This window comes from Heliangelus exortis, chromosome 19 (genome assembly GCF_036169615.1).
Source record: "Heliangelus exortis chromosome 19, bHelExo1.hap1, whole genome shotgun sequence".
NCBI classification, from domain to species: Eukaryota; Metazoa; Chordata; class Aves; order Apodiformes; family Trochilidae; genus Heliangelus; species Heliangelus exortis.
Genome location: NC_092440.1, coordinates 3,646,163 through 3,671,400, shown reverse-complemented (window position 1 = coordinate 3,671,400; position 25,238 = coordinate 3,646,163). Strand labels below are relative to the sequence as shown.

At 50.0% G+C, this 25,238-nt stretch overlaps 2 protein-coding genes across 3 annotated transcripts in view; both read left to right on the top strand.

The window, feature by feature from the left end:
• The window catches only part of MSI1 (musashi RNA binding protein 1), a 30,218-nt gene extending 14,104 nt beyond the window's left edge, over nt 1-16,114 (top strand). Inside the window, exons 7-15 of one of the 2 annotated variants that reach the window (XM_071763735.1) lie at nt 3,519-3,567; nt 5,496-5,578; nt 6,181-6,298; nt 7,847-7,927; nt 9,167-9,223; nt 12,114-12,182; nt 12,294-12,448; nt 12,911-12,976; nt 13,842-16,114. In XM_071763735.1, coding sequence (XP_071619836.1) covers nt 3,519-3,567; nt 5,496-5,578; nt 6,181-6,298; nt 7,847-7,927; nt 9,167-9,223; nt 12,114-12,182; nt 12,294-12,448; nt 12,911-12,952 — 654 coding nt within the window. In that variant the 3' untranslated portion in view covers nt 12,953-12,976; nt 13,842-16,114. The remainder of the gene's footprint in view (nt 1-3,518; nt 3,568-5,495; nt 5,579-6,180; nt 6,299-7,846; nt 7,928-9,166; nt 9,224-12,113; nt 12,183-12,293; nt 12,449-12,910; nt 12,977-13,841) is intronic. The other variant, XM_071763737.1, reaches the window with a different exon arrangement.
• A 2,345-nt stretch (nt 16,115-18,459) lies between these two features.
• PLA2G1B (phospholipase A2 group IB) lies at nt 18,460-20,389 on the top strand. The gene is made up of 4 exons (XM_071762857.1): nt 18,460-18,567; nt 18,646-18,805; nt 19,495-19,622; nt 20,214-20,389. Exons 1-4 carry the CDS (start codon nt 18,534-18,536, stop codon nt 20,333-20,335), a joined length of 444 nt encoding a protein of 147 aa, XP_071618958.1. The 5' UTR covers nt 18,460-18,533; the 3' UTR covers nt 20,336-20,389.
• The last annotated feature ends 4,849 nt before the right edge of the window (nt 20,390-25,238 follow it).

The window sequence follows — 25,238 nt, the reverse complement described above, 5'->3', positions numbered from 1 at the left end:
TCATTCCTTAAAATTAACAAACCTTGAACTTCTAACCTCCAGTGTTAGATAACTGCAGCATGGACCAGCAAGTTAAATCGTTCCCTAGGAGAGAGCCTTGACCACTAAGCTAAACAGTTTTCTGGTAAAGTGATCTGCTGCTTTGGCTGTGTTTAAAGAATTGAAACAAATATTTATTTAAGGGGGGGGAGGAGAATGGGGAGAAAGACAATTCGGACAGCAAAAAAAGCCTTTGTTCAAGTATTTATGATCATAGATTATTTCCACACCCTATTAAAAATGAACTTTGGAGCATTGCTGAATCTCCTAAGTGCTATTTTCCACACATTTCTCCTTTATCCAGTTCCGGGGGGAGTTGACCTGTTTTGTCTCTGCCCAGCTTTTGATAGCTGGAGATGGCACCTCCATCCCAGCTGCTCCTGCCACGGCCCCCAAACATCCTCTGCCACACCAGGCTCCGTCTGTCCCCTCGCTCCCCCATGCAGCCCCACAACCCGCCGCCTCCCTCCGAGGGGGGCGAGGCAAGATGGCGCCTCCTTCCCACCAAGGAGCAAGGCCGGGATGAGGACAAAGTGGCTGCAGGTGGGCTCTGGGTTGGGATCTTTGTGTGTGAACGGAGGTTCGCCTGTGATGGTCTGCGGGAGGGCACCCGACAGGGCCGTTCGGCCATCAGGGGCCGCGCTGTGTGTGTGAGGGCGCCGCCGCTGGGGCTTTGTGCGCGGCCGCTAATCCGGGCGGCAGCTGCCATTGGAGGCCGCGTTGCCATGGCGACGGCCCCGCCGGCGGCCGCCTTTGTTGGGGCCCAGCGCGGCCCAGCCGGGAAGGGCCCCTGGGGAGGGCTGGGGGGTGGACGGGACGATGGGGGCCGTGGTTTCCCTGCCACAATAGCTGCCCCTGTCGGGGGCGGCCATTCACGCCAGCACCTTGTCTGAGGGGTCTGGGTTTTGGTCCTATGCGGGTGTCTTGGGTGATGCTGGGAGCGAAGCAGCTGGGCCTCGTCCCCTGAGCCTGGTTCTAGAGTGAGGGAAGTGGTGGCTAGGAGGGATCTGGCATCAAGCCGGACCCCCTGGGTAGGGTGCTGGAAATGGCTTACCCCTGTGGCCTTTCTCCTGGCTCTGCAGTGTGCTGCAGGCTGCAGCCTGTCCCCTAGGTTCCATTTCTATCTCTGCACCCCCCTGGGGTTGCGGGGCCCTGCTTTGGCCCACAGCACTGTCTGTGTGCAGTTTAAGACCACCCAACTCATCACACCTGTTGCCTTGGAAGAAGACGAGAAGGTGCTCATATTATAAATCTCATTGGCAATAAAACCCACCAGCTGTAGCTATGCACAGAGTTCAGGCCCTAGAGTTGAGTGGTGTGAGGCTATTGTGTGTGTATACACCTATCTATCTGTCTATCTTACGTTTAGTTCATGGCAAGAAACAGCTTTTCAGTAGAGAATGTGTTATTATTATCTTTTTTAAAGATGAGTACATTTGGGGTGCTGGGTAGAGACCTGATCTCTAAGCACCAGCAGAAACTTAGAAAAAGGCTCAGACAGGCTGCAGCTTTCCTCTTGGCATACGGTGTGGTTTGGGATGAAGTGGTTGTATGTCTCCCAGCTCTGAGTTCTTGAGCACCAAGGGAGCACCCAGACATTGTCCAGGACATTGCTCTAAGATGGTTTTGTTTGTGAACATGTACTGGGCTCTGCTGCTTGTGGCTGTCCATACTCTGAGAAGAAGTGGTGGTTGCTGGGGCTGGTTGAACAAAGTCAGCAGCTGGGCTGTGTTTATCTCTGCTGGGTTTTTCTTTTCTCTTTTCATCTCTCGTCATGGTGGGTTTGTGGGCTCCAGCTACCTAAGTTGAAGTGTTTGGGGGTGGCACCACCACAGAGTGTGGTTAACACAGTTTTCTCCCAGGATTTACTGGGAATAAGGACAGTTAGGTGCTCTGCTGTCCTGCAAACTGTGTGGAGGAACCGAGCTGAAAAAGTGAATGAAAGCAGACAGTTAAACCTCTTGAACTATTTAAAAGCCATGTCAGGTTTCCCTCCAGCACATCACAGTTGTGCTGGAACCACGAAGTAAAGTGGTGCAGGGGCAGGAGTCAGCAGCCATGGGGACTGGCAGTGTTAGGAACTGCTGTCAGTCAGCGTCATGATCTCTGGCTTTGTCTTGGGGAGCTGCTGAGGAGTTGCTTCGGGAATGTGTGAATTCTTGTGTCCCCCGTGGCTCTGGATGCCTGGTGCATTTCTAAGGTGCTTGTTGACTTGGCTGAGGAAGGCTGAGCTGGAACAGGAAGAGCACAGGTTGAGCAGGAGCAATGCTGTCAACTGGTTCTTGGGGGTTGGATGTGTTGGACAAGCCCAGGGGCATCAGAGATGAGGTGATGATGGCCCTCATCAGGGTCTGAGGCTAGGAGCCCTCATCAGGGTCTGAGGCTAGGAGCCCTCCCCCTTCTCTGGCCAGGGCTGTTGGCAAAGCCAGTGGCTGCCTGCACTGGGATGCAGCCAGCACTCTGCCCTTGCCAGTGGGGCTGCTCTGGAGCAGGCAGCAATGCAGATGATTCCCAGGAGCAAGGCAAGGGAGTAATCATTCCACGGAGTCAAGGGTGTGTGTGGCTCACTGCTCGGGGAGTGGTGGTCTTGCATGGAGGAGGAGGAGGGTCAGGGCAGCTGCTGGCCAGAGAGTGCCACTGCCTCCCCAGAGCACTTGCATGTCCAGTTTCATAATCGGATTAAGGCAGTGGTATTAGAGAGGAGGGATGGGTCAGTGGGACAGGTTTACACCGGGGCTTACATAGAGGGGATTGAAGTGTATTTTTTAACCCTGCTCGGCGAGGGCAGATGCGTCTCTGCCAGGCAACACCCGGCTGGGAGATGGGGGGGGAAAGGTGGCACCAGGCGGTGATGTGCCCGGGGAGGAGAGCAGCCCCAGGCCGGCTGGGGGATGGGGCCCGGCCGCCCTTCCCCCCGGGAATGCAGCCCTGCTCAGGCCTTGCAGTAAATTTGCTCTAATTACAGCCTCCAGCAGTGGGAAACCTCACTTAGAGGAAAGGCTCCTCTGGGGTGGGGGCGGGGGTCCTTCCCAGCTTTCCCAGGCAGGCTCTGTTGTCTGAGGCCTCCGCTTCCCCTGTCGCTGGGAGGCCCCTTATTCCTCTCTCCTCTCCAGCTTTGCTTCTCTCCCCCCCTTTAATTCTCCTCTCCTTTGAGGCCGGGATTTGGGAACAATGCCTTCCCTGCTCCTTGCCCCCCGGCTGGAGCCGCAGGCAAACAATCGTGGTCGCTTGCTGCCAGGGGCCGGGCTGAGGGGGCTCAGCTCGGCAGCACCTGCCCCGGGCTGGTGGGGGACTGTGCTCGTTGAGGCCTGGGGACGTGCCTGGTGTGGTAGCTGGTGTGTGCACCTTGTCTCCTTGGGGATGGGAGGTCTTGTCTTGACCCCTTCTGGTTTGGGGAGGCCTGGGAACCTCTGCACAAATGTGATGGAGGATGCTCTTGGCAAGGACAATAACCCGATCCGGAGCTCTTCTCTTTGCAGGTGGACGATGCGATGCTGATGTTCGACAAGACAACCAACAGACACCGAGGTGAGAGCAGTCCTTTGCTGTAGGAGAGGGAACTGTGGAGGGTTTGCCTCCTGCCTTGCCTAGGGAGGGGTTAGTATCCCAGCAGCAGGGCATGCGGGTCGCAGCTGCTCTTTATCTTGCCTGCAGACTTTTGCATCTGCATCCTTTACCAGCATCCCTTGCAGCACAGAGAGCTTTTGTCCAGTGCATTTCCTGTGCTGTAAACTCGCCGAGTTGCAGATATGTGAGAGGAGGCAGCCCCCTCTGTGTCTTACCTTGTCCTGAGTAATATGAGCTCTGGGAAAGCTGACACAAGAGCCTGAAGAGTGCCTGCCTCTCACCCCTTCCTCGGCCTGGAGCCCGCTTATGCTTCTGTGTCACCTTTTCTTATCTGAGTCTTTCTGGTGGAGTTCAGTTACAGGATGGGAGCAAGTCTGTAATATTTGTGCTATCTGGACTCTACCCACCCATGGGTGTCCCTGCCTCCTGCTCTCCCTGGGAGTCTCCAAACTGCCCTGGGGCATGACAGGGCTCAGCACTAGCAGTGCACCAGCTCAGAGATTTATTGGTAACATCTTAACCTGCAAAGCTTTGGTGTCTCAGGGCCCTGTGCTGAGCCATTCTAATGTCCATATGTTGTTTGAATCACTTCCAAGCACCTCTACCCCTGGAGCACTGAGGAAGTGTTCCCTTCAGCTCTCACTACACTGTCTGCCCTTCAGATTTTTGCTGTTTTCTAAAGCCATTAAATGTATTGTGGTTGCCTGGCCTAGGATGTTCCAGCTTCTTCTTAAAAGGGAAGAACTGTTGACCCCCTTTGCCCCATAGGTGCCTTCCAGTCACTACTTCATTAAAGAATTGTTGGGCATTTTGCAAGGAGCAGGGAGAGCTGCCAGCTGCTGTGGGTCTCTGCCCAGGGTGCAGCAGCTCCAGTGGGGATGTGATGGGGCTCAGGACTGGTCTCAGCATCAGGATTTTGCTCTTGAATTCCCAGGCTCCTCTGCTCATGGACATTGAGGTGAATGGTGTGAAACTACCTAGGCACAGGCAGACAGAGGAGTTTATGGAGAGCCTTTTCTGGCAGTATGGAGAAAAAGTGTGGTTCTGGGCAGCAGATCCCCATCTGGTTTTAAAAGTTAATTTAAAGCACCATGGAATTAGTCAATTCTGGAAAGCAGAAAGTTCTGCTTAATCCCAGCTTGCTTGTAAGGCAAGCTTAAAGACATCCTCCCACCTGCCTCACTTTTCCGGAAACGGCTGCAGTCAGTTGAGAGGAGTTCAGTCTGCCCACCCAAGCTGTTCTTTGCCAAAACTGTCAGCAAAGGGGTTGGTGAGAGAAGGGAGGTGTGAGTGTGGGCCATGGGCCAGGAACACTCTGTCCTGTCTTACCCCAGGTACTAACCTTGCTTTGGTGAAACTTTGCAAATTGCTTTGCTTGTATATATCTGGCTTGCTCTATACAACTGCATTGCTGAGATTTGCCTGCTTGTACCAGGCTTTATGACCAGTGACTGAAGAGGAAATGTTCAGGGTGTTGTTGCTGGTGGGGGTGCGTTTAGCAAGGATGGGGATGTCCTGGCAAGCAGCTGTTCATTTCTCCTCTGACTCTTTGTGTCATCATCTGTCTGCTGGGATCCTCCTCAGCATTGCCAGCCATGTGGTTTGCCTTTCAAATGGCAAAGTTAAAAAACCCTGCAGTTGGGTTCAGAGAGGATGGGAAATACAGGATGAGGTGGAAAGGGGAATCTGTAAGGGGATTCTTCTGTTCTTCTTGTGCATAAAAGTAGGATTTGCTGGAAAGGAAAAAGAAGTGACAGCTGCTTTAGGAAGGGCTGGTTATACTGTCCTAGTAGCCTGTGGCTCCTTCTCATGCCAATAAAAAGATGTGGATTGTGGGTAGAAACCGTGCAGAGCTCTGACCTGATCAAGGAGTTTTACCTTTTCTTTAGGTTTTGGGTTTGTCACCTTTGAAAGTGAAGACATTGTGGAAAAAGTGTGTGAAATCCACTTCCATGAGATCAACAACAAAATGGTGAGTGTCTGGGGCAGAACCCCTGGGGCAGAAGGGACAGGGGCAAGGGATAGAGAAGGGGGAAGTGACATAGGTGCAGTGTGTGAGGTACTCGGGTCCTTATGCACTCTCTCTGTTGTGGGGAATTGCACTGAATCTTTTCTCCAAAATCACAGCAGCCAGTCGGGGAAAGTGACTGTGTGGAGCACAATAGTGAGTTTTCAAGGAGAATTGCTAACTGTAACAAGGAATTGTGCAGTACTTGGAGGTTTTGAAGTTACATGAAACATCTTGGTGGCTTGGGAAGGGGTCAGGTTTTACCTTTATTCAGAAATCAGGAAAATTAGGCTTTGAGGTGCAGGGCCCCGCAAGAGCATTGAGGGCAGCTCCAGGTGCACAGAAGCAGCATTTGAGCTCCCTGTTGCCCATGGTGTCTGCAGAGTGAGTGGAAAGTTGGGCAGTGGGCAAGCTAGAGGTAGGGAGGCTAAGGGAGGACAGCAGGACAGGTGCTGGTGGTGGCCAGGGCTGGGTGACATCGTGGTGGGCAGCCTGGCCGCTGCCCGTGCTGCGTGGCAGCGCGGTGCTGGCGATGGCCGAGCCTGATCCTGACTTTCTTGTGGCAGGTGGAGTGTAAAAAAGCTCAGCCGAAGGAGGTGATGTCCCCAACGGGCTCGGCACGAGGGCGGTCCCGAGTCATGCCTTACGGGATGGATGCCTTCATGCTGGGGATCGGCATGCTGGGTAAGGCCAAGGACAGATCTCCCCAGCGCCCGGTCCTGCCAGGCAGCAGCTTGGAGGTTTTCTTCTTAGCGGGCAGGGCCGCCAAGGGCAGCTCTCCCTGGTGCGAGGCCGGGGACTCTGTATGTGGGGTGCCGGGACCTGTTTGCAATCACAACTTGCCCTCTGGTGGCACCTGGAAAAATTGCAAAGTTGTCACTGCTGCTCTGTCACTGCCGGCCGGGCGCAGCCCGCAGTGCCACAGCATATAGACTGTGATTCTTTAATGCCCCTCGTGGAATTGGGTGTAACTACATAGCTGAACCCAGTGTGCAGTAACCTTTGCCCAGGCATCTTCCTCCCAAGCTCCTGCAGGCTTTTGGATTAATTCATTGATTAAAGAACCCCCAACCTTTCTCTTGTCACAGTGGTCTGTATACATGTGCTTACTGCCATTTCAAGACTATTAAAATGCCCTGAAAGTTCTAGTTAAGCTTTGGCTGACTGTTGCCTACCTCTCAGGGACAGCAAGTGTCCAGTATTGCAAGGGAAATGATACATTTACGGCAGGGCTGTCTTGTAAGGAGAAATCAGTGACAAGCAGGCTGAGTTTGATGCCTGTCAGTGATTCTAAAGCAAATGTGTTCAGATGAAAGAGTAATAAAGAAAAAAAATCCTTTGTAACCTTTGAGATCCATAAACTATGTGCCTGGATCTGAGAGTCAAGCATGATCCTTCCATATGGGTACTATTCCTGTTTTCTCTCCCTTTTTCTAGCCAGGCTGGAGCTGAACCCAGAGCACAGTATTTACTTAGGATTATTGCTGGTGTTGCTGGGCAGGGTGTACTCAGCCTGGCTCTCCTTGCTAAGCCTGCCGAGTAGCAGTCAGTTACTGAACAAAACCCCAAAAAGGGCATTTTTCCCCCTCAATGTTTTCACTTGACTTACCAAAGGAAAATAAATCTCCAGCCAGAGGTTTTGGGCTTTGCCTTTTCTAAGATATCTGAATTTTAAAGCAGCAGAGCTCAAGCTGAGTCACTGGGAAATCCACATACTCCTGTCTTGGGAGATCTCGGATCAAATATTCATTTCTGAGTCAATTTCCTGTGCTCTCACAGGCTTGTTCTGTAGAGGTGGTCAGCTTCCCAGGGAACAGCAGGGATTGTCCTTCCACCCGGCACCAGGAAGAAGTGCTCTGCCTGCATTCGCCAGCACTTCTAGTTCAAAAGTGACTCAGAGTTATTCAACTGTTCACATGGCCTTACCTCCCTGATCTCCTCCCATTTGTAAATCCAGCTGATGCATCAGAAAGCCTTAGTCTGCAGAGCTATGAGTTTCTGAGAAAGAAACCTCCATGTCCTTATGTGTTTGGAGTGAGGAAAAAATTAAGTGGGCCTCTTCTCCAGACTTGCATGTGTGTGCAGACTCTGCCCAGCAATTTCCTGGAGTTTCTGCTATTAGCCCTGTTCATGTGTTCCAACAGCAATGGTCACGCTGCTTGTGAGCAGCCAGGCACTGAGGACAAGGACCCTGTGAGCTTGCAGTAACAGAACACTTTTCTCTTCCGCCAGGTTATCCAGGCTTCCAAGCTGCCACTTACGCGAGTCGAAGTTACACTGGCATTGCACCTGGCTACACTTACCAGTTCCCTGGTAAGTGCTGTTCCTCGCTTGGTTTTTTGGTCTGCCTTCAAGTGACAGGAGTCCCTGGCATGATCCGTGACCCAGGCTCTCCCTCTTTCATCCTTTCCCCGTTTGGTCTTTCTGTACCTTAAGAGACGGATGTGGAAGGTGGAGGGGTAAAGCCCTGGAATAGGTGGGAAGAGCCTGTCCTTCAGTAGGATTATCTTCACACTCCAGTGGCAGGAAAAGCCCAAGGCTGCTTGGATGCCCTTTATGTTCACCTCCTGCATAGGGCTGCTGCTGTGACACAGAAGGGCCCCTGCAGCTCTGCCTGTCTCGCTGCCTTTGTCTGTGTTTGTCTCTGTCAGAGTTGCCACTGTTCCGAAAGCAGCACAAGATTTTAAAACACAGCTTTCAATGGGCCAGGGAACACCTAGGCACCCAAAATGAAAGTGCCTGCAACACTACAGTGCCTGGACCACTCAGCCTTCAGAAAACATCTGCTGGGGCTGTGGGCTGCAGATCCCCCACAAGCTGGGTGGTTTCAAGTTCCCAGCCCCTCCATGTGCTCAGAACATGGACTCTGCGATCAATGGCTGGAACCTACTGTGCTGCAGCTGCTCAGAGCTTTCTGCTGCCTCTTCTCCCTCTTGATCTCTGAGGCAAGAGAACAAGGCAGAGCACACTGCAGGAAAGAACTGTCTTGCTGTTTTCTAGACAGGTGGCAACTCTGAACACCCCTCCCTTTCTCCATCCCTCAGTGTGATGATTTATATATGAAGTCTTGATGTTAGGGGCTGTTCCTCTTCATCTGAGGTGAGCCCAGGCTGACTGTGGCTGAAAGTTGCTGTTGCCTCCTAGCTGCCTGGAAGCTCACTGTGAGCCCAATTCATGGGTCTCAACTGTAGTGGCTTTGAGTGCCTCAATGTAAACTCGTGCCCACATGTGGCACCTACTGAGCACCCTCTGGCATTGCAGCGATTGGGTGGGTCAGACCAGTGCTCCAGGGCTGACCTGAGGCCACACAGTGAAGCTTGCACTGGCCCTGCCTTGGCCAGATTTATTCTAAGGATAAATGGATCCTTTCAGTCTCCAGGGCAGGAGTCCAGCACCTTTCAGCATCAGCTGTAAATTCATTTAAAGAAGACACTGGTTTGGTCACAGTCTGGCTGCAGGCTGCTCCCCCAGCAGACCCCACTGCCACCTCTCTGTGGGGTCTCCTTTGGGGCATTTGATGAGTTCCTAAGCTGTCTTGCATTTCGTTTTTAGAGTTCCGTGTAGAGCGGACCCCTCTCCCGAGTGCCCCCGTCCTCCCTGAGCTCACAGGTCAGTCCCGCTCATTTCCTAAACTCACAAGTTGGAAGAAGGGAAGGAGTTGGCTTTGGGCTGTGCCAGTCATGTTGCTGCTCCACAGCCTGGGGCAATTAGACTGGAAACCAGGTCCTTATTTCCTCTTCCATCTGTACAAGCTCCTTCCAAAGCTGTGGCTGGAAAGATGGAGAAGCAATCAGAGCCATGTGTATTGCCTCCAAGAAGGGCAATGCAGCTTATACCAAATGAAAGCATGTAATCCTTAGCTGGTGTTTCCTGCTGCTTGCCTTGTTTTTAGCTCCTTGCCCCAGGCTGAATGTAAATCAGACATGTAAAAGTCCTGAGAGCAGGGTGATTTCTCGAAGGTCTCCAAATTACCTTAACCTGAGCTGCTGCAAGGACAAGATTTGGAGTGCTGGGAGGAGGGAGAGGGTGTGGGGACACTCCTGGCTAATCTAATCCCATTTCCCTGTGCAGGAGGGGCTGCAGGGAATGTTCTCCCTTCTCCTGGTGCTGCAACTGCCCAGCTACTCCCAGGCAGAAGCAAGTGTGTTGGGGCTGTACAAAGCCCTGCAGTGCTTGTAGGGAGTGAAACGAGGGCAGAAGACCAGTCTCCAGGGCCTAGTCCTGGCTCAGTGTCCTCACAGTGCAAATACCCTCTGGATCCTCAGCCCCTGGGTTGTGTGCAGTGTGTTCTCTGTAGGTTATGCTCCTTCTGTCTGCTCTCCCTTCCATGGCCATGTTATCCCTGGCTCTGTTGTGTCCATGGTTTTTGTTGTAGAAAAGCAGCTTCATGTAGCACCCTGCTCCCCGTGTGCCATCTCGTTTCTGTGGTGTTCCTCCTCTCCAGTGCTTCCTTGTCCTGACCTTTTTCAGGGTTTGAATCTCTCTGCAATTGGGCTTGTGGAAAAGCTTCCCGAATTATCAGTACCAACAGGCTTGAAAGGGCATTTTTGTGGCACGTAACCATGTCAGTCCTCAGGTGTTCTCTGTTCCTGAGGATGCTGAGGTTGGCAGCCACCAATGAACAAACTGCCCTGAGGAAGTTAGGAGGAGATTAACTCCCTCTTAGTAAAACCCTTCTCTGACACCAGGTATGCAACTGCATAAACACCTGACCCCCACCTCTGAGCCTTTTGGTTGCCAAGCAAAGGAGATGTGGATCCAGTTGCTTATTTACATGTGCATTTTTCAGCAAAACCCATAAAATTCATAGAGGAACGTGAGGGATTTGGCAAACGTGAGTTTCTCTCCAAGGTCCATCCTCGGTTGTGCCTTTTCCTGGTGGAAGGGGATCACCTGGGGCCTGGCTGTCACTGGTGGCTGGGGTGCACCAGGGATCTGTACAACAAGAAGTTATTAATGCTGCTGTCCTGGCTGGGTGCCATGCCAGCTTACAGTCCTGAGTGTCTCACTGAAGGACCAGCTGGGGATCATGGCATCCTTCCCTTCCCGTTACGCTTACCTACTGCTAAGCAGCCGCTCTGCAGCCTCTTGGCTGGGCCACGAGCTGCAGTTCCCATCTATGGGCTGGAGTGGGTCCCACCAAGGGCAGGGCCCCCCTTGCTCCAACAAAGGCCCAGCAAGCTGTGCAGTGCTCGAGGGCTCTTGTGCCTTCAAGTGGATACGTGCATGTAAATGGGCTGTGCTGGATGGGCTTGGCAAGTGGAATTGAATGAGGGAATGGCACAATCAGGGATGATTGCTCCAACACACAGGGAGCAAACGGGCAGATGCTTTGCCTTCACCACACAAACCTGGTGTCTTGGTGCAAAGGCCAGAAGGGTTTTCCTGGAAAACGAAATGGTATCTTTTTGAGAAGACCTTGTCTCTGTTCTTAGTAAAACTGTGTTTGCTCAGTTGTTCGTTTAGGGACTTAAAGCAATGACAGAGCAGGAGGACAGCTGCCAGCAGCATTTCCTCCCTGGAACAGCATCGTTGGGGGTGATGTGAAGCAGCAGCATGCTTGTGTTGGCCCAGGGCCTGTAACGAGTGGCTAACCCAGATACAGGCTTCATATGACGTGTGTTTGAAACAGGCTGGTGCCTGCTACTAAATATTCCCTTATAAGCTAGTCTGGGTTTCAGCCTTAACACGATTGATTTGTTCTGACCTCTTTTTATGGTGCTCTAAACAGAATCACAGTGAATTTCACATTCAAGCATGAAATGCTGACCCAGTCATTTTAAGGGCAAAGAGAAACATACTGGCTAGATGCCTCCTGCCCTGAGGGCTGGATGCCTGTGGCAACGGAGTTGGGAATTAGAACTGCTATGTATAAATTAAGACTTACTGTTTTAATTAAGCCATTTCTAGTTCCTGCTCCCTAGGTACATGTTTCCTGCTCTTCTGTGGTGAACTGCAAGGGGTTGAGCAGTTCAGAACCAAAACTCAGGGTAGGGAGGACGATGCATCTTAAACAGAGTAGAGAAACAGGGAGACAGAGGCTGTTACACTGTTACTCACGAATAGTACCAAGGTACAGAGAGGATGGGCTGGACCTCAGGGCTCTGAGCTGACAGCTGCTGTGTTTCTCCAGATTTACAACCGAAGTCTGGATCTGTAGCTTCAGATTAACTGCATCTTGCAAGCTGAGTAGCAACAGGATATATCTGAAATTGCCCACTTGTGCTTAAGCTCTTCCACATCATACCCTCAGCTGCTCCAGGCTGTGGGCTTAGCAGAACCAGGCCAGTGGATTCCCACGGACATCTGCTGGACAAAGGGACACCAATAAATGCAGAGCTGTGCACTCTCCTATTGTCATCCTTGGATGTCCTGTGTGATGCACTAAGCTGATACGTCTGTGTGGGCCTGGTATTTTGCAGCAGGAAATGAAAGCTGCTGTTGAGGAGTTTCCCATGTAGCCAGAGTGCCCCTGAGATGCCTGTTCCTTCTTTTCCAGCAATCCCCCTCACTGCCTATGGACCAATGGCAGCAGCAGCGGCTGCGGCGGCCGTGGTGCGAGGGACAGGTAACTGCCACCTCCTGTCCCGGTGGTTTGCGGTGGGCTGCGGGGAGGGACACGGGATGGGGTTGTGTTTTGAGGATCTTCACTTTGTAGTTTTTCTGCCTCCTCCTCCAGGTTCCACTCCCAGTCGCACCGGTGGATTTCTGGGCACCACCAGCCCTGGCCCGATGGCAGAGCTTTATGGAGCTGCCAACCAGGACTCAGGGGTCAGCAGTTACATCAGCGCTGCCAGCCCGGCCCCCAGCACCGGCTTTGGCCACAGCCTAGGGGTGAGTGTTCCCTGTTGGGCTCTGTGCAGGGGAGAAAGATGGAGTGGCAGAGCCAGGGGAAGGGGCTTCATCTCTATGTGGTGATGAAGGAGAGCAGTGTTGGGTGCTGGACAATTCTTGGCTCAAACCCGTGCCACCTCTGAGCCCCAGACTGCAGATGGCTGGTGCAGGATGCAGCAGTTGCCTTGGAGCCTGTATCCTTGGCCTGTGATGGCTGTCACTGGCCATCAATCAAGGCCCTGATCTTCAGACCTTTTCCTCATCTGTCCCAGACTTTCCAAGACCCCATTTTGGCCCTGACACAGTGTCCTGGGGATGATGTTCTCTTTAGACCTGGCACCTGTGACTACCTTTTGCAGCATGTAGGCTGTGACTAAATTTGTTGTGGTAGTAGTTCTTCTTTACTCTTCATTTGTCTGTTTAAGAGTGGGGATATAACTTTTTTTTTTTTTTTTTTTTCAGGGTCCTTTGATTGCAACAGCTTTTACCAATGGGTATCACTGAAGCTGGGGGACAAGGAGGCAGGAGGTAAGAGAGCTTACAGGAATGGGTAATAAGTGATAATAAGTGAAATTGTGAGCTGGCCCCTGTGCTTTCAGCAGGAGCTGTGGATGCTGTTGTGAGGCTCACTGGTCTGATCTAGCCTGCAGGAGGAGTCCTGCAGCCAGCCTGAGGCTCTCCTGCACCAGATGCTGGGCAGGTTGCGTTTCTACCTCACACTCCTAAGACTGGAACCCCTGCAGGGTTGGGCAGAATCAGAACCCAGTAAAGATTGTAAGAGACAAACTTGGCTCTGTGTGCACATAGTTGTTCTCACTGCCACTGAGACCACTGTCTCTGGGGACTGAGGTTGTTCTTTGTTGCCTGAGTTAAGAAGGGCAGAAGGGAAATCTGAGTGAGCAGTTCTGTTTCTTTAGATGGGCCTGTGAGGGAAACTGGTGGATGGTGTCTGTTTGCTTTGCAAATGTGGCTGTAGTTGGCTTAAAAGTAAGATACAAGAATTTAAGAATCTCTCAGTTTTTCAAAAAGGAGGGCAGAATCTTGTAGGAATGTCCAGACAGGAGCCTGCGGTGGCTTGGCAGGGCTGCACTGAGCTGAGTGCTGGAGAAACAGCTGAACCCCACTGTGTCACAGCCCTCCCAGGGGGCAGGAGTTCCATAGGTTGGGGCAGGCAGTCTGCATGGCATTGGGGTCCTTGTTTCCCAGGCTGTCACAGGACCATTAAAGATGGAAGCATCCTTTCAGTGCCTTGGCATCGTGCCAGCAAGATGCTGAGCAAGTCAGTGTTTGGGTATCAAGTCTTTCTGCCAGATCACACCAAAAGAAAATCCCAAGAGAAAAACTGTTGGTTGTTCTAGATCCTGTCCCTTCCCTCCCCTGCTGTGTCCCACAGATTCCCCAGTGACCCAACCGAGGACAGCGGCTGGAGGATCTGGTGAGCCTCGGGAGATGAGCCAAGGTTCCCTTTTTCTTGAATCAAACTGCACACTGCCGGCTGGCTGCCAGGCTCCTGCCACCCTGCCCTGATCTCTCCCTTTGACCAGACCACACTGGACTGAACCCAAGGAGATCATCTCGCTTTCTTACTAACCACCGACGGTTTACGCTTCTCCCCTCCCTGCCCCCAGCCCACCGATTCTTCTTTTATTTATTTTATTAGCTGTTAGTTTTATTTTTTTATTTTATTTTTTTATCTTTTTTGGGGGGCTACCCCTTCTTTTTGTTGTTTGCTCTTTCCCGAGCTAGTAGACATATTTTATGAATTGGCTTTGTGATTGTGTTAGGTAGTTTTTATTGAGGAGTATTTTTATTTGGCTTTGAAACTGTTTTGAATATTTTCAGCTCTGTTTGTTGTTGTCGTCAGTGTTTTTAAAGCACGGTATGTAACAAGAATGCAGTTCTGAAGGGAAGAAAGAGACACGGAAAGAAAAGGCTGAGAGGAACTGATGTATTTCTATTTTTTTTTAAAGAAACTGTTTTTAATTGTTTCTGTTTTGTAAATCTGAGGCTTGGAAAAGTGTGAAACTCTAAGGATCCGAAAACGTTGGACATCGCTATGGAACAAAACAAATGTATATTTTGCTAAGTGAAAAACACTATCCTTACAGCTGAAAGATTTTTTTTTTTCCTAGGTTTAGTTTTATGTGGGGTTTTCTTTTTCCTCCTGTATAATATGTAAATATTGTGAGCTGAACCTGGCTGCTTCCTGCAGCCTGGCTCCAAGGAGCAGCTCCAGGTCCTGGACTTGGTGCCGCAGTGTGAGCAATACTCTCCAGCAGAATCCTGACAGGACTCCGTTCTTTTTTTGTACACCTTTTACTGTAAGATTTTAAGACCTCTGATGAGATGTAAGGGGGGGGGTGGGGGAGGGAGGGGGGTGAAAGGTATCAGCCATTGGCTGTTTTGCTGAGCGGGTTAAAGCTGCTTCCAATCGCTCGATGTACAGACTCCATCACTGGACTCCGTAGTGCCAGCCTCTGGTTGGGCTTTAGGTAAAGGGCTTTACTGCCACTGCTTGTCTTGGTTACTCTGAAAGGAATTCACTCTCCAAACACTATCACTCGTGTCAAGATTTCCTGGGAAAGGGGATCCTCCTCCGGAGGCCAGGGTATTATTGGAAGGGGTGTCCAGCCAGGGCTGGGGGAGATTTGGGTGGTCATTCTCTGGAGGGCAGGGCGTTGGGGTTGGGGAGTCATTAATGGGGGAGAAAAGCATTAGGGTGGTGATTTGGGGCGGGTTAAGGGCTTCTCAGGGATTATATGAATTATAGAATTGCAGCTTCCCATTTGCTTTACTCAATGTTCTGAAGACTGTGGGAATTTGTCTGTTGTCCTGTGTGGGGTTGCTCCTTCTCCAGAACCTGCCGGGGCCTCCCCTGGCACAGTCCAGGCCCTGCAAACAGGCCCCTGCCAGGGGAAGCCTCCCGCAGAAGCACATGGGGCAGGTTTGGGTCCGGATTTCAGTGAACCAAAGACCTTGTTAAGGGGGTGATTAAGCCTTTTATTAAGATGCAGCCAAACTCTTTTCCCAGGGAAATAACAGCTTCATCTTAAGTTTTAAAAATCATTCCCTCCCTTCCCCCAAACTGAGCCCCTGTAAGGGAGAAGGGCATTTAGAAAAGGACTGGGAGGGCCACAGAGTCCTTCTCTTCCATCCCTCCCCCATCTGCCAGGGCTTGTCCTGACCTGGGTGATGCGTTTGGAGAGTTCTGTTTAGGTAAGAGGGTACTTAACAGATTCGTACTGAAAACACAAAGCAATAATTTTTGTTACTGAGACAAGAGTCTGTATGTCTGTTTTTTTAAATATTTCCTAATTAAAGAAGAGCTGCATTTTATTGGGTTTATTTTTATTCTATATACTTCAAATTTGGGTCTGCAGCCAGCGCTTTCCTCCCTCTTGGTAAATGCGCTGAACTGCTGCCGTGCCCCCTCCAGACACCCGAGGGCAGCTGTGCTGCTGCTGGGCTGGGATTCACTCTCTGGCCAGTGCTGCCACTGCCTGGAGGCTGGGGCTCCGGTTTCAGGGTGGGCATTTTTTTTAAAAGAAATAAAGCTGTGTTTTTAAGCCAGTAAGTTATTACACTCCAATGTTTGTTCTCTCCACACCTGTAACCCTTTTTCCAGATTTCAGTTTTAAATTCCTAATAAATTATTTGAAAACTGTCCTTTTCTGTCTTTATTTGGGGGTGGGAGATTTTTAAATGGAGGAGATTTCAGGTGAATTTGGACATGGCAGGAGTCACATCCTGCCCATTGGGGACAAAAGCCCCAAGCAGGGCTTGGACTTTTCTGCTTCCAGCCTTTGGCAGTGGCCCAGTTAATAATGAGGCAGATCTGGTTTTAAGAGGTATCATGGCTCTTCTCTATGTCACAGGGGTGTTGTATAGATGCGTGTAGGTTCAAGAAAGCAGGAGATGATGGGATGCTTAGAAGTTCAGCTCAGGTGCTCTGGATTTAATGGCTGGTGGACTAGATCTAAGAAAATAAAATATCATAGAATCATAAAATTCCCTGGGTTGGAAGGGACCTCAGAGATCATCAAGTCCAACCCTTGATCCACTCCCACTGCAGTTCCCAGCCCATGGCACTGAGTGCCACATCCAGGCTCTTTTGAAATATCTCCAGGGATGGAGAATCCACCCCTTCCCTGGGCAGCCCATTCCAATGTCTGATCACCCTCTCAGTAAAGAATTTCTTTCTAATGTCCAACCTAAACCTCCCCTGGCACAACTTGAGACCTCTTGTGCCCTCTTGTCTTGCTGAGGGTTGCCTGGGAAAAGAGAACATATCTCTTGTAGTATTTCTCTTTTCTCCTCTCTTGTAACATTTCTCTTGTAGAATTGTCTATTAAAACCTTTTCTTCCCTTCCCATCTCCTTTCTCTTACAAGAGAAAGGTTAATTCTAACAGTGTAGAATAGTAGATAAATCTGTACATCAGGTCTTAATTACAGAGAATTCTCAAAAATTACCTACGGCTCAAGCCTGTGAATTTAGGAAATGGTTTTGAGATGTCCTCACAAGCATACTGAGGACCAGGGGCTTTGTATGCAGCACAGGTTGAGGGAAGCCAAAATTAGCATTGGTGGAAAAATCTTTAGCCTGATGGGATTTTTCTCATGGAATAATCTTGTAATGTTCACGTGCTTGCTTTCCCACACTTGGTGATGCTCTTGAATTAAAACGCATGAGATCCAAGATATGACAATATTCTTGATTTGTGACTTAAAAGGTGACTTTATCAGAAGTTTTCCTGGCAGCATCAATAACAGAGCAGACTGAGAAGTGTGGAAGAAGGAACCACAGAGTCTTGCAATTCACAGGTAAGAGAACAGATAAATAAGAATTAAAAAGGGTAAAGGTGGCCAAAGTAGCAAAAGAGAGAACGCTTACGTGGATACTGGAGGGAAAGTCAGCAGATTGATCTGTGGGCAAAAGATTAAATCCTTGTTTCTGAACTGTGGTACAGACTGTCCTTTACATCAGCCATTAGTTCAATATTCTCGCTATTGGGACACGATAATCTTGAACCTGTTAACTCAGCATGTTTGGCCTTAGCTAACCTGTGAGGGGGGAATTCCAGAAAATCAAGTACTTGTGAGAGAACAGAAAAAGTCAGAATGGTTCTGGTTGTTCATCAGCATGTCTACATTTAGCTACATGTCCTAGGGATATGTCAATGTCCTATGAACACTGCGGGCACTCTGGCATCATTTCAGCCACTGTGAGGGGGGAGGTGTCCTCACTGTCCCCTACAGAACCTACCAAAGGGTGGTGAACCCTGAACTTCTGACCAAGCACCTTGATATATACTAGGCTGCTGTGGAAAGGTGGGCTTTGCCCCTTCCTCTGCTCTTAAAAACTGAAGGCTTACTTGGTGCTTTAAAAGTAAATGCAGAATCTTACTAAAAAGTGAACAGTCTAGATCTATCTCTAGAGAGTGTAAAAATGCCCAGTTCATTTCCATGGTCACGTAAAACCAGAGGCTATTCCTTGTCTAAGCCAGACACAGGCTTTCCAGGTTGCTTGGGTCCTGCTTCTTGCCTAGTGATACCTATTTCCTCCTGTGTGGTTTCAAAGTAAAAAGCAGCTGGAATTTTTTTCACTTCAGCTAATGCCAAATGGCCACTTGGGAAAAGTGGATGACTGTACTTGTGCTCTGAATTAGGCCAGAGGAATCCATAGAGATACAGAATTTAATAATGTGGGATACTATAAAGAGGATGCCAGGATCAGCTGTTGTGCCAGAGTTTCCTGGACCAGTATCTATCACACTGCTACTACTTTTTAGTACAGTGTACTTAAAAATGTTCCAGTCTTTCAGGGTGGCTTCTAATAACAGCAATAAAAGAATTTGATAGCAAAAATCTAGGGAGTAAATATTTGCCTTCCTTGACTTTCAGATATTTAATTCCATTGGCCTTCAACTGGTCATGTCACAACCTGCTGCCCACAGCCTCTGATGGAAGAATTCTGCATTTAGTAACATAAATACTGGCTTGTTTATCTCGCACTCATGTCAAGGTGAACTTGTAGTATAAAGAGCTGCATTTTTGCTAGCAGCAGTCTCTGTTAAGTCCTTGAGGATGAAGTCCCTGGCCCTGCTTTTCCTGCTGTTGGGTGTGTAGGTGGTCCCCCCCAGGACTCCCCTGAGTTGGTAACTCCATGCCTAACTCAAACCTTTTCCTGTCTCCTCAGGGGTTGCTGCCTGTGCTGATGTCTCCCCCCGAGCTGTGTGGGAGTTTCGCAGCATGATCAAATGCACCATCCCAGCCAGCCATCCCCTGTGGGACTACGGTGACTACGGCTGTTACTGTGGCTTGGGGGGCAGTGGGACTCCAGTGGATGAGCTGGACAGGTTTGTAAGACTCTGCTTTTACAAAGCTCTTTCCTTCCTTGTGCTTTCATGGTTCAGCATGCCAGCTTCACTGCAGCTGGCCCTGCCTGTAAATGTTCACAAAACTCTCTGACATCTGTGGATGAATATTACTTTCAAAGACCAATGTGTACAATCACACCTTGCTGCCTTATTACTAAGATAAAATATAATCCAAGCAACTCTTTTTTTCTGTGGCAGTTACACTGCATTCATTCCAGTGTTATTTTTTTGGCAGCAGTGCTGTGCCAAAGCTCTGCACGCTGCCCAGTGCACGACCAGCAACACGTGCAGGGCTGAGCTGCTAAATGCTAAGATGTGTCTGGGGCAGTTTAGAGATGACACAAGGCTGATGGTCAAGATGCAGGGAGCTGTGTTGCCTGATAGCTCTTCAGCTCTGGGCACTGGCAGGGTGTGTCAGGTACACACTGGCTTTTCCTTTCCCTGGGACCAGTGAACAGCTTTGTGAAGATGCTGCACCAAGTACCCATGTGCCAGACACCTCTTGAACCATTTGCTGGCAGAACTTCTGCCTGCCCTCTTATCACTGGGTACCATTTTTTGGTGGTTGTTCAGTGCCCTTTCAAAGCAATACTAGTGTACTCTCTGTCTTACAGGTCTATAGACTTTGCATTTTTGGTATTTTCTGACCTTTTCTTCTTATTTCCCAGGTGTTGTCAAGTACATGATGGATGCTACACAAAGGCAACTAAACTAGACTCATGCAAGTTCTTACTCGACAACCCCTACACAGAGATGTACAAATTCAGCTGCTCCAAAGGGGAGATTACATGTCACAGTATGTCCACTTCCACGTCACTCTGCTTTACACGTTGCTCCAGCCTCTCTCTTTTGAAGGAACAGGGCTGTGTTGCACTGGGTGCTATTGTGGCAGAAAGGCTCAGTCCAAGTCCTTGTTGGGGGGGAGGGCTGCTTGTTTTACATGGGGTTACCATGCCCAAATGGACACCAGAGTGAGTATTCTCTATATAGCACAAAATTTATGGAAAATACACCTTAACTTGGTACAGAGGGGCACTTGTCCTCTCTCCAGGGGACTGCATCCCTTTTCTGGGAGTGCCTTTACTGTCAGGAACTAAGAAAGCAGCATCCTAACTCGTGTTACACAACTTCTGCCAAACATCACCAGCATAACAGTAGGTTTGTTAGGTCTCTCAAATGTGGATAAAATAGCAGGTAGTCTGGCAAACAGTGCTGCAAGGAAGAGAGCAAGGCGTAAATAGATTGCTAGGCCAGAGGCTTAAGGGGGAGCAGCACACAGACCCCCAAGATGACAGCAGCAGTGACATAGCCCTACCCCTGCCTGAGTCACTGCCATGCCTGGTCAAAGAGAAGCAGGTCCTGACCGCTCCCGCTCTCTCCCCTCCAGCCAAAAACAACGAGTGCGAGATGTTCATCTGCAACTGCGACCGTGCCGCTGCCATGTGCTTCGCCAAGGCGCCCTACAATCCCGAGCACAGGAAGCTGGACACCGCTAAACACTGCAAATAATCCCTTTGCCCCTCCGGGCCGGCCTGTTACTAATAAAAGTCTTGTAACCACCCAGCACCCGCCTCCCGCTGCCTGCGCCGCGCTGAGGGAAACGAGACGGCGCCGAAAGGAACGGCGGCGGCTGAGGCCCCGCCCCTTCTGCCAACGGGCGCCCGTGGCGCGTGCGGCGCCACCGCGTGCTGTGATTGGCCCTTGTGAGACGCGCGGGCGCGAGGCCTGCCGCAGGCGCGCGTCGCGTGGCGGCCCCGTCCGCTCCCCTCAGGGTCTGGGCGGGCGGAGCGGGGCCGGGGGCTGCGGGACGGGAGCTGCTCCGCACCGCGGGGTCTCCTCACGGCGGTCCTGCTGCCCTCTCTCGTCCTCCCGGTGAGCGTGGAGGGGAGGCACCGCTCCTCGGGCTGCCTGGACGTTGGCTGCAGCGCAGGTGCTTCTCTCGTGGGTGCTTGTCCCTCTGGGTGTGGTTGAGTGAGGGGCCTGAGGCGTTTGTCTCGCTGTTAACTGCTCTCAGCCGCTTATGCTCACCCATGGGAGGCCACCTCCTGCCCCCCGCTGTTCTGGGCAGGAGCTGTAGGGGAGGGAGGTCACGTTGGCCTGAAAGTCAGGGGAGGGCAGGGAACCCCTGTGAGGGATAGTATCTGCCCCAGTTTTCCTGTCCCGATGAGGTTTTGCTCCAAAGATTCCATGCAGAGTTGCTGTTACCATGCTGTTGCTGCTATCATGATTTTTTTTACTGGGAGAAGCCCTAAGGAGGGTGCTGGGGAGCCCCTGTAGCAGGGGTTACTCAGGTCCCTGCTTGTTGTGGATGGGGCAGAAGGAAGGCCACAGTTCATCACCAGAAAATGTCTCTCTCGTCTTCACCAGCTGGGGAGAGCCTACAGCTGGACCCTCTGTCTCCGATCAGGTACAGCATGGAGAGCTTGGATGAGTTTGACAACGAGTACCCCCTCAATATATCATTTTGCAAGCTGATTTCCTCAGAGGAATTTGAGGAGCAGTCTTTGACCTACACTGAGCAATGCCTGCGAGAGCTGTACTTAGACATGGAGCAGAACCCAAGGATCTGCGAGAGGGCTTTGAGAAAGCAGAAACAAATGGAGAAGGAAAAAGCTGGCTTGATACCCTATTTGAAGGTACTTGTAATGCCTTTCTAGTGAGGTTACTGGATCTTAGCATTAGGATGATAATGAGATAGGATGGCGAAGTGCATTTTGGTCTTTTTTTGAAAACAAATTTAAAACTTGTGTGTGTGTGTCAGCTGAATGCTCCATCTTAAGGCACATGGAGTCCTAGTTTTGTACAGATATCTGTTGCTTATATTTCTTTGAGTATTAGCATACCTGAATTTTCTGGAAACATTGAGCTCTTGGAATCCTCCACAGTAATTCCAGAGGACCCTGGATGCACTCCTGTCATAGGGCTAAGATGAATCACACTTAAGGCTGGAAGTGCAATATGAGGTCTCCTGTCCTCACACACTAGCTTTGATTTTGAAATTATTGTTTGTAGAGCATTGAAGGTCCTGAATAAATGTAAATGTTACTGAAATCCCTTTGTAGTGACAAATAATAAATTCCATTTTAAAGAAAAAAGTAAAACACCATCACTATCTAGAAGAAATACTGTACTTTTAAGCTATATCATCACAGCCAGGGAAGAGACCTGGAGTACAGTTGGAAGCATTTCAGAAGCTGTTGGTATAAATTTTCCCTGTTGTAGGAGCTTTCTAGATTTGAGGTGAGTAGTACATCTACTCCTGGCATCCAACATTTGGGGCATGCTAGCATTCCCTAGGTAAATGCAGTGGATACATAGGGCACCAACTCATTCTGTATCTGCTCTACTCCAGAGATTTTTGGAAGCCTGCACTTGGGTTTGGTCCCTTGATCATGCTTCTCATTTGGAGGCCACTTTGGTGGTGCTGAAGACCCAGCAGCAGATCTAACAGCTCCCTGAGTGAGACAAATCTATAGGGAATCTTCCCATACACTGTTAAGTGGCAGAGGGCTGAAGGGGTTGTGCTGTTGCAGTTGCTCTTTAGAGCTTTGAGGAATGTTGAGGAAAGCAAAGGCTTAAGAGCAGCCCAGTGATTGCTTGGACTGACCTACTGTCAGGTTCTGGGGACTACACAGGGCATGTGAACATCTGCTGTGTTGGGCTGTAGTTTGTTCCAAAGACCAGAAGGAGCAGAGTCCCCGGGGTGCAGGGAGTCCCGAGCGAGCTCGGGAGCCCTGGAGCCCCGCCCAGCTCCAGCTTTCAATGGGTGTGTGAGGTGGTGGAGGGGCGGTGGTGGCTCTAGGGGCTTATATCGCTGAAGTGAAGGCTCAGGATCTTCTTACCTTCCTTTTCTTTGTTGTTTTATAGGCCAAGTTTTTTCAGGCTCTGCAGGGAGAGCTGAATAACTCTAACTATATGGGCATTGCAGAGTTGAAAGACAAAGTACGCCAGCTGAGACGAGACATGCAGAGAGCAAACAGCTATGCTTGTGGTAATTACCAGGTTTCAGCTTCCATTTGGGATTGGAGACCCTTCCTAGCCACTGGTACTGCTGCTCTTCCTCTCAGGCTCAGCTTGATTTCTTCTCTGCCACTAGTTAGTGATGCAGAAGAGAAAAAGTGCAGAATGTGGTAACTGGGTATCTTTCCTGGGTGGAAGAGAGAGAATGGGGCTGCAGGCAGGCTTGCAGGTATCATCTGTGCCTGGAGCAGTGGTTTAAATGCCAGCTGGCTTGACTTTGCCTTTCATCTTCCTAAAGCAGTAGTAGTTCCTGGTCATTCTGGAGAACTTTGAGAGAAAAGTGGCTGTTTATTGAGGATTGGAACACAAAAACTTTACCCAGCTTGTCTCTGACTTTTTTCATGGCTTTGTGGACTGTGTTAGACTGCTCATGTCTACTGAAACACGCCTGGCAGGACTTGCTTCCAGAGCCAGATTCTGGTTTGCCACCTGGAGAGAAAAGAGCAGGTTCAATACCACTGTGTACAAGTATGGTGTTTCTGCTGTGGCTCTTTGTACAGCAGTTACTTGCAGTACAGAGGAGAGTGTGCAGTTCCTCCTAGCTTAATAGATGGGATAAGTGTTTTTAAGATAATGGGAATAAAATTGATTATAGGCGGCGAGTGTTAAAAGTGAGGGAGCAGAGGTGATGCCTTGCAGTGGTGTGTACAAGGACAGGTCTTGAACCTGACTGCCTAGATGTGAGGGCTTGCTGAGCAAACACTTAAATGCTCAGCAGTCTGTGCCCCACTGAGCTGAACAGCATACTTCAGAAAGAACCTAAATGATCCACTGATTTAATTGCTCTGCCATATATTCTTACCTCCTCCAACTGCTGTTGTCTCTTGGCAGTGAAGATCAGGTGCACTCAGGTTTTTTGTTTCCTGTGTTTTAGCCTGTGACAAGCACACCTTTCCCCCCAGTGTATCTGTATGAAGGTTGGGAAGAGGCTGTTGAGAGGAACTGCTGCTCCCTTCCCCGGGACACTGGGCATTAAGGCAACTGCTGCTTGACTGCGGTGTCATAAAAGGAGGGCAAGGCCTTCCCTGGCCGTTAGGGGTAGCTCTACCTCATTCCCTACGAATTGGTTGAGACGATGAATCTGCTGATTCAGATCAGCACTGTGCTGTGTGCAAGCACTGCCTTGTTTTGGGAACTGCAGATAGCGGTATTGTGGGTTTGGTAACAGCCTAAGATTAGGACTACTTCAGCTGAGGGTTAAGTGTAACAGGGCAAGCTGGAGAGGGAAAGCCCTGCTGTGGTACCGTGTTCTGGTCACTGGAGGTGGTGGTGGGAGGGGTAGTTCAGCCCTTACCTTTATGAAGTGCCCCTCCAGCCTTGCTGGCTGCTCACAAATGCCTCTCACCGTGTTAATTGCCAGTGTGAGTTGTAGGACTGCAGGGGAAGCACTAGAAAGATGGCTGGCACTTTGTGGTCTTTTTTAGAAGATACTACCCCAGATCAACTGTTTTGCTGCTGGATACAGAATCATATGTGTGTGTATCCCCCTTTTTTAAAATCTCTATCTGAGCACAAACCACTTGCTGCAACTGCAAGTTTCTGTAATATAAGTGTGTTCACTTACTTTGCAAGACATCTGATTTATCTTCTGTTTTTCAGGGCATCACTAAACCTTATTTCCTGGATTTTTGGGTGGTTTTCATGAGCCACAAGCTCTATGTTTCATCACACCCTTTAAAACAAACTTTCCTCTTTGATCAGCTCTTCAAAGCTCCACATTTCCCCCTGACTGAAAGGGCCAATCACCATAAATCTGGCAGAGCTTTAGGAATTGCCTTTAACCCATTTGGCTGTGTGAGCTCAGTAAAAGGACATTATTATTCCCCTTCATGGTAAGCTGTGAAAATGCATCAAAAAGCATTTGCTTCTTGTCTCAGCTCCAGTGTTGTTTTCCCCAAGAAAGAAAAGGACTCATCCTAGCGAGGAGGCAGCCTTAGTCCCACTTGTGTGGTAGTCTCCATGTCCTGAGAATCCTCTGCCTTTCCTTACCTGGAGGCACAGCTTCTTTACTGTGTTAGTGGTAGGTGCACAGAGAGACAAGGAGCCAGGCTGCAGCCATGGTCAGTGTGTGCACACAGGAGCTGATTGTTAGACCCAGTTAAATTCTGACACACCAAGTGCTAAAGAGAGGAGCGAGGAGCATCATCTGATTTTTGTCATATGCCACTTGCTTAAGTGAGGAGCCAAGCACTGCTGCCCTCCCATCAGCAGTGGTTTGTGTCAGACAGTGAACTCTGGGGCACAGTTTGGCTTGTTACAGACACTCAGTTTTTAAAACTACAGAGTCCACTTGGATTTTTTTCTCCTTGCCCCTTGCCAGTGTGAAGATGTGGGGTCATACTGGAAACCTCAATGCAACATTTATCTAAGTAGATCTGTGTTTATTTTTTAT